The 8,950-nt window shown below is 39.6% G+C and overlaps 1 protein-coding gene across 1 annotated transcript; it reads left to right on the forward strand.

The window, feature by feature from the left end:
- The first annotated feature begins 1,511 nt into the window (after window positions 1–1,511).
- Window positions 1,512–3,021, forward strand: gsx1 (GS homeobox 1). Its single transcript, XM_012855331.3, has 2 exons — window positions 1,512–2,128; window positions 2,218–3,021. Exons 1-2 carry the CDS (start codon window positions 1,750–1,752, stop codon window positions 2,568–2,570), a joined length of 732 nt encoding a protein of 243 aa, XP_012710785.2. The 5' UTR covers window positions 1,512–1,749; the 3' UTR covers window positions 2,571–3,021.
- The last annotated feature ends 5,929 nt before the right edge of the window (window positions 3,022–8,950 follow it).

Here is an 8,950-nt window from a genome sequence, read left to right on the forward strand (position 1 = left end):
CAGCCATGTCTGGGAAGCAGATAATTGACACCAGTAGAGTTTTTTATCTTTAAATTAAGACTTTATTAACATTAATTTAGTCCTATTTTGCTTTGTATGTGTATTGCTGATATATTTGTCTTTTAAATCTCCCTTTGGGCTCCTTAGGCCACCAGGGGGGGACCATAAGCAGCCACAAATTCTGCTCATACCTTGGGTCGGCTACTGATTTCTTCTGACAGGTCAATATCTACCCAAATAAAATATATATGTAACTTTTTACTATGATTTTACTGGTTAAAGTTTGAGGATTTATTTCGACAGAGATGATCACATTAAGAAGTATACCAGACATTGCACTGACTTTAACCTCTCATAAACCTATTTTTAGAAACCGCATAGATAACACAAATGGCTCTAAATATTTCTGAATAGAGACCAAAAGGCATAAAACATCACTGATATAGTAATATATTTTTATCCTATCAAGTTGAATATCCTTTGCAACTACAGCTACGACGTGCTATTCTCAGGCAATGACTGCTTCAGGGTTAACAACATGTTTGACTTCAGCATGAGCAGTTGGATCAAACAATAAGATGGATACAAACTTAAATTGTTTGCCCAGCACATAAAATGCCTCAACTGAAAATCATTTAATTGTGCCTTAACTTTTACTAAGTTGATCTATTCATGCAAAATACGACCAGTTTAAACCGTTCAGGCTGTTTCCAGGACACAGCAAAAAACGAACGAGAATGATTGAGCCAGCCTTATTTAAATTTAAATCAAATTATTTAAGTTGGATTACTCACCAAAAATAAATTAGCTTTGGTAGAATCTAACCATGTTTGAACATAAGATGTACAATTTTATCTGCTTGATGCAATATATTAATTGCTGATATGCCACAGGCTCCAACATCCCAGTTTTTATTGCAGTTTGCAAACTATTTTGACTCTGAAAACCATTGGTACTAAACTATGTTTTTGAGGAAACATTCACAAACACATCTGATGAAAGTATTTACCTTTCACCAAGTTGATATGTTCATTTATTACAGAGTTCATATAAACACAACTGCTTTACTGTTCTTTTGACTAATGAGAATAAAGGCTGACTGAACTTTAAGTAAATTCTCATCAGAACCAATGTTCAGGTGGGAAGAATGTTATGGTGTAATTTGTTACTAGAATAACATAATTTGACTATTAAACATTGTATTTATGAGCTAATATGCTTGATCACAAGTTCAATAATTGAATTAATTATATTTAATGCCCATTTGTATCCACACATTCGCCCCCTCTCTCTGTTGTACAGAACTCACTCTGCTTAATATCTCCGGCAAAACTTAACTTGCTTTCTAAATGAGACAGAAACGCTTTCTCTGGAGATTTTAAGCCCTCCACTATGATAAAAATGAAAGTGATGATAAAAGGGAGAATGGGTAGTGCCGCCTCTCTCGGCGTGGGTGGGGCTGACAAGAATAGACTACATTATGCAGTTCATTTAGTTAACAAGTGAAATAATGGGGAAGCGTGCAGTGGGAATGCCTAGAGAAAGGCACAAAACCCTATTGAGAGCCCTCGCCCGCTTACGGCGTAACCGTCACATGGCCGAACCTGGTCCATCGGCAGCTATTTAAGGCGAGGCCGTGCGCCTTCAGCACCACTTCGCTGTCCACCATTCCACTGAGAGCACACTGACGCACCCAGCGACGCATCGAGGCTCAGACTACAGCCACGCCGAGCAACAAGTTCTGCAAACATGCCGCGGTCTTTTCTCGTGGATTCCTTGATTTTGAGGGAGGCCAACGACAAGGGAAGTGAGAGCAACCCGCCTCTGTTCCCGTACGCAGTGCACTCGCCGCACCACCCGCACGGGCTGCCGGGCTCCTGCCACTCAAGGAAAGCCGGACTGCTGTGCTTCTGCCCGCTGTGCATGGCCGCATCCCAGCTCCATCCTTCTCCCCCTACACTGCCGCTCCTCAAAGCTTCGTTTCCCCCCTTTGGCTCGCAGTACTGCCACTCCGCGCTATCCAGGCAACACGCTACGTCCAACAGCGTGAACCTCAGCCACGCTCCGGGGATATACCAAGCTGCGTACACGGTCCCAGACCCAAGGCAGTTCCACTGCATCTCCATCGGTGAGTACAGGGGGATTTAACCAAATCAACACATATTGTTTTGGCTTTACGTGGCGGTATTTAACAGCCGATGTTGCTTTATTCAACAGAAAACAACAACGGAAAACTTCAGAGTAGCAAGCGCATGCGCACGGCCTTCACCAGCACGCAACTTCTGGAGCTGGAGCGAGAGTTCACCTCCAACATGTACCTGTCCAGACTGAGGCGCATCGAGATCGCCACGTACCTGAACTTGTCCGAGAAGCAGGTGAAAATATGGTTCCAGAACCGCAGAGTGAAGCACAAAAAGGAGGGCAAGAGCGGCGGTCAGAGAACTGGATCACACAACTGCAAATGCTCGTCCCTGTCCGCCACTAGATGCTCGGAAGAGGAGGACGACGACATCCCCGCATCTCCATCCTCGTCAGAAAAGGAGGATGTGGACCTGTCTGTCTCCCCTTGAACGTCCCACAGAACTGCTATATAAAATAATATTTGATCTTAACGAGATTTAAATGCTGCCAAAAAAAAAAAATCAAGGAAAGAAAAGCAAAGAAAGAAGACTATGCCCAGTCGTTTGTACATTAAGAGATATTTAATCAGGGAACTGCTCTGAATTATTGTATAGCTGTATACATGTTGTACGTATTGTATGTAGTTTTTTTCTGAAAACAGTCCATTGTTGTTATCCGATGAGCACGCTGGACATTTTTGTAAAGACGAGCAACATTGTTATTATTAGTATTTGGAGGGGGACAGTTTGGTGAATATGTGGATGGAACTGTCACTTAAAAAAATCTCCACCACTGTCACATAACTGGTGCCACTCTGAAATTATATCTCCGGTGTAATTCGAAAAATATTTATTTATTTAACATGTTGATACTTAAATAAAAAAATATTTCTGAGCTGTATAGACTTTGTTGTTGTGTGAGATTAATGTTGGAGGTTTTGCGCACCGATGATTGCGCACAGAAGCGCGCACCTAAACCCCGGTTGAGGATCTTTTAAATTCAACATAAAATACTGTGAGAAAACAGATCATTTCATATCATCAGTAAAATTGTTATTTTACTGTAGTTTTTAGGTTCTTTTTTTCCAATTGACATAATCGAACTCACTGATTTCATGTTTGTGGAAGCGCGCAGTTGTGATGTGTATCATTCCTCTTTTCAGACACACGCAACAGTTTCAATGCTTACCCAATAGTATTTGCTTCAATATTCCCTCATATAGACTTAAATGAATTGACACGTGATGTTTTCAGTATAGGAATATTTTAAATGCGCCCAAAATAATGTGGCTATCATATTCCCTGATTCCCCTTTTCCCACAGGAAAAAAAAGTTGATTCAACGGAGGGGGAAGCTGGAGTTTAAAAAAAAAATCTGAACTGATATATTTAATTCATAATAACCTCTATCGCGCTTCAGAGACAAAAGCTTTACTCTGAGGGTGCTCTAATGCGCGTTTCCCTGGGGAAAATCTGTCTTCGCATCGCTACTTGCGCTGGTCCTTCACAGCTCCTTTCAGCTTTCCTGCCAGCTGAAATGATCTGCGTCGTGTGAGCGAGTTAATAATCGCCGCGGGTGTATAATGGTGCATCAAGAGAGAGCGTATCTCCGAGATATCGATCTAACATGAAAATAAATGAGGAGTGAGAGCAGTTTGGTGTCCATGACCCAGATTGTTCCTATTGTCAATGCAGCTTTTTTTCTGAGCTGCGGGGCCTTTTTGCTGCCCATGCAAACATCGTCTACTTGACTAAGGTTATTTTTTAATGACAAAACATAAACTCATAAATCATCCGGCAATTATATATGACTGTGTAAAATTAAAACCTAAAATCGAAAAAGAATTTGCGGCGCCAGGTTTGTTTATACGCAATATCTTTGTGCTACACTTATCATTGTAAATACGGTAAAATTATTCTTTCTCAAATATTTTTTTTTTTACAAAATGTTATTGTCTTAGGTTTAATCGTGAAAATAATATTTAATGTAGAGACTATATTAAAACTGATTTTAGGAAGACGTTTTTATTTTGTTTTGACTATTTTACGCACCTCTAAATGCAGCCTCTGACTCAGGCTTTGGTTTAAAATGTATACTTCCCGTCTTAAATAGTCTTTAAAGGATATTTGCTTCAATATAAATCTACCTCTAACTTGTCTTAAAGAGAGAAAAATCTGTTATTTAATTGCATAGTGAGCATAATCTGTGCCTGTTATGGACGTGAAGTTTCCCCAGCAAACTTTCCCTTAATGGGTCACTTAAACATTTTTAACAAAACTCTAATATTTGCATTTGTTAAGGTATGGGATTAGACTATTTTGTTAATTGCACCATAGAGTCCCCATTTTGCTCACAACGTGCTCTGCAAAGCGCTCTTTATCCATTCAATAGCCCGGGGGTATGCGCCCTGGGGGAGCTTATACGCTCGGTGTTCCCAAATGCTCAATTTATTTATTCTTAATTTTGTGCCGATCAATTCATTGAAGCAAAAAGGACTACGGTGTCTTTTTAAAAAGAAGAAAAGGGGAATTGTGGACGTAACCTTGACAGAGCCGAGGAGAGGGCTCCCCTGACGCTGGAGAGCCGCTTGAGTCAACAGGCGCCCATCTAGCAGACTCGCCCTTGTCTTTATTCCGGCTAATTTTTTATTTACGGCTTTTCTTTGACATGTCTCTTATCTATCAGATTAAAAGAACAGCTTGTAACAAATCAGTCTGCACGATTTACAACAGCATTAAAAGGGGACAAAGGGAGCAGGCAGTCAGTACCTGAGAGTCTGGTAGACGGCGCGGCGCTGCAGCTGATTCGATGGTTTGAAAAATACGCACGAAACAAAATACTTGAATCCTGAAAAAGAGCCTTTGTACGTTTCTTTAGAAATCAAGCAATTCTGCATGACAAAGGACAATTAATAAGCCGTCTTTTCACGACCAGCAGCTGGTTTCCCCGTCAAGGAAAGTTGGAAAAAATTCAGACTGAATGCGCGCAAAAGCCCTTTGCGCGCAGACAGCAACCCAAGGTGACCCATTTGGCACAGTTAAAATAACCAAGCCGAGGTAAAAGCGGGGGAACTGTCAAAAACATTTAAGCTGAAATATCTTGAAATTGCAAATCCCTTTATGTGGAGGGACGCTGCCGATGTGGGTTAGTGGTACAAAGGAGGTGGTTAAGTTGGAGAGGCTTTGGAAACGGACACGTGGCTTCTCAATGAGGGCTCTTTTTTGGAGCCGCGTGGCTTGCTCTGGCACTGCGAATTTAAACTGGTTTAAACTTATTTTGCTTCAAATAAAAAGTGGTAGAATATTTAACAAGTCGACAAAGAAAGTTGAACATAATATTTAGTAAACTTTAAAAAGTTAGTGTATTTTAAACAGTTTGTTTACCAGTTTCTAAAGGACAAAAGCGAGCTTCGAACTTCGACTGGAGTCCAGAAAAACTAAACTGAATTTTGTTTTTTGTTTTTTTTTTAATGGAGGACACAGTTTATTCTACCACCTTTTAAAATAAATAATTTATTGATCAATTAAACAATTGTTTTTCTCGTTTTTTTTGCACGAGAACCGTGGTTTTCATTTTGCGTAACGTAGTTTTCTGCCATCAAATCCCGCACATGGAACCATTTCAGAGTAAGAAAAAATGTAGAATAAAGAGTTTGCATGTGGCTTTAAATGGCAGTTTTAATTTAGCACTGACGTCAAAAATGCAGCCAGATAATCCGAACAGGCAGGCTTGTGTTTCATCGTCATGTAACCAGCTCGACCTTCATAAATGGATTAAAAACAGCTTCTGTTTTATAAAATGTTTTTGTTCGACGGACGGAGCAGTCTTAGTAGGGTGCTGCTGCCGACATAATGTTGAAGTGGCTGCAGGGACAGGAAACAGCCCGCTGCTGCCTTGAACTGTGGCTGTTTTTTTCTGCCGCAACATTTGAACCCACTCAGCTGTATATAATCTGTTTAACAGCTAATCAGTACTTTAAGATGAAGGGCCGGCACGCAGCTCCCCTTTCCCTCGGTACCCCTGGCTCTAATTGAATATTCAAGGCGCGCACCGCGCACCCTGCTTGCCTTTTTCAGTGTGCTGAGAATACGCCCTTTTTAATTCTCGGCCCATACACAAGCGATGTCAAAGGTCCAGAAATAATGAACTGCGCAGACATGGAAGAGACGTTTGGAAGACTTGCCTCTATGTGGTGGGAAGGAAGGTCCTCTCGGATATTATGCAGATTGATTGATTGTCCAAAGGGTTTCATTTATTCCAGCAGACTCACCTGTCAGTCTATGTATGATTATTCTGAACATTACGCTTCCTCGGAATATGAAAACCAAAAGGCCGTCGTGCGCTTTAACTTGTTCCAAATGATAGAACCCGATTAGTTTGTTTATTATTTAGTAAACAAGGTAAGAAAATCTATAGCAGAAACGTTTATTTTCAAGAGTTCAATATGGTTCTATAGCGTGGTACACCATGCGACTGTGTGTAGGACATAAAACGTCTGACTGATGGTCTGTAATCTACTTTTATTGTTTAATTCTATTGCAGCGGTATAATGAAGGCTCGTCTGGTTTGAAGTAAAAACAAAGAGAGAGGGCACAAGTTGGGTGACTTGTTTCCAGGGCGCACAGCTACCCTTACGCGCACAAACACACGTACCGCAAACCGGTTCAGACATGTCACAACAAGAGGCGGGGTCTCTGCCGGCCCATACACTCGGGACACCTGCTATTTCTCTACCGTGGTGTTTGTGTAGCAGTTTTCAGAGCCGTAAAGTGCCTGAGAACAAGCTTGTCCGCTGTTCGCAGCAGATCCGCCGTTTTTTCCCCCCACCATTCAATGGGTAAAATGCGGCGCAGGAGCGACACCTGGTGGCCAATACCCGGCTTCGTTTTTGACCAACCTGGAAGAAAAAGAACAGTCGAGGCCAAATGCTTTGAGTCTTCCAGACATTTTGTTTTCCCAGAAACGTTACGTTGTCAGATGATTTAAAGCATACTGAGGTTTAGTAATAAATCAGGATTCTCTGCTCATCTTCCTGTGAACAGTAAGGTCCTTTAAAGCTTGAATGACATAGGACTGGAGTTCATTGATCAAACAAACAAACAAACCAAAAACAACAAAAATTCTCATTAGTTCTGAATAATTTTGTCGTCTAACACATTAAGGGGTAGTTATTTTCCTAGATACAAATTATTTATTCTGCTAATGGAGTCATTTGTTGTTTAGTTTATTCGGTTCTATTCTTATTCTAATAATGACCCAGGTAAATAGAAAGTCCTTGTTTACCAATAAAAGTTCTTTAACACTTGATACAAAAATATCATACATTTATAGTTATGGCACTGGATGATAAAAAAAACTATAAGCCAATAAAATAAAATAATTTGTGGATGTTTATTTTCCCCTTGAATCGGTGGGCTCAAATTAAAGGCTGGATTGTGCTAAAGTTTTCAGAATGAGATTATGCTACGATGGTAAAGGGGGAATTTCTTTGAAGGCTTTTTATTTGTCTATAATAGCAGTGCCAATAATTTCAAAAAGCACTGCATTAATGTGAGCTCTTACATAAAAATAAAAAAAATACGTTGTCAGCTAAACATACTCATTTAGTCGCTGTAGTTTCAGGTTTTTTTTATTCTGATGATTTGTAACAAAATCAGAAAAAAATATGTTCAATACTGTAGGTGCCATCAGAAAAACAATTGCCACAAAATCTTTAAGACAAATAAATTTTCATATGGATCCAGACAAGATAGTCAATCCTCGTTTGTGTCAACGAGCATGCAGGAGTTCCAAAAACCAACACACAAAACATGAGATGCTCAGTTCATAGTTCCGCTCAGTCACACTGCTCATCCATACTGCGGTATAAAAACAATGTCAGTTCAACGTAGCATCCAAGATATGTTAAATATAAAACATCTATCCCGTGCATTTAGAGGTGATCTGCTAAACACGTCACAAAAGAGAAAACCTGGAGATGGCAAAAATCAGACTTTGACTCAAAGCACCTTCAAGCTCCAAACAAAGTGAATACAGTGAACTCGCACAAAGGCAGTCTACACTTTACTGTCTGACAGACAGCGACTTAACTTGACTTTAACTTCAAAACAAAACATTTTTCATTTTAGTACATACATCCCCAACACCCCCCACATACACAACAACAAAACAACATGTGGAAGCAGTTCAGATACACTTGAGATACACATTACCTACACTTCTTCAACTGCTAAATACTGTTATTAAAGCTTCTGATACATAGAAATCTGAAGGAAAAATATTTAAATATCAGTTGAACAAAATCACTTTGACATCAGCATGCCACAGTTCCAGTCTCAATATGTGTTTATACTACAAAGTTAACGGCATAAGAGTCAGTTGATCGAAAAGAAAATTCAGATTTAAATTCAGGGATGAACAGTTTGCCCCATAAAAAAAAACAAAAAAAAAAAAACAGTTTTCCTCAACATTTGGGGTAATTTCAAGTGAGTAACAACGTTTTTTCCTTCAGGACTTCATTTGTCCTTCTTCCTCAGCAGATAGATCTTTAGAGATATTCCATTTTATTTCCTATTTTACATGTTTTTGTAATGTCGAAGCACTAAACTAAACTATGGAAATCTGTTTGTTTTGGGATATGAAGCTATTAGGACTAACCCGAACTCAACCAGTGACAGATTAAAAGCTTGAACGTTGTTGCATCAGTGTCAGAAACTTGTTACCAACGGGAACAGTTTTGCCCTGAGTGCAAAATAACTCAATAAAGATATAAAAATGTTATTAAAATACTAATTTTTGAATCATTGCATCTGTATTTTATTTTAAAAAAA

The sequence above is a fragment of the Fundulus heteroclitus genome, chromosome 11, assembly GCF_011125445.2.
Source record: "Fundulus heteroclitus isolate FHET01 chromosome 11, MU-UCD_Fhet_4.1, whole genome shotgun sequence".
Classification (NCBI taxonomy): domain Eukaryota; kingdom Metazoa; phylum Chordata; class Actinopteri; order Cyprinodontiformes; family Fundulidae; genus Fundulus; species Fundulus heteroclitus.

Excerpts from the sequence above, each read along its gene's own strand:
- gsx1 (XM_012855331.3), top strand. The coding sequence starts at position 1,750 with ATGCCGCGGTCTTTTCTCGTGGATTCCTTGATTTTGAGGGAGGCCAAC. Across the intron at positions 2,129-2,217 it reads GTTCCACTGCATCTCCATCG|AAAACAACAACGGAAAACTT; the intron begins GTGAGTACAGGG and ends TTTATTCAACAG.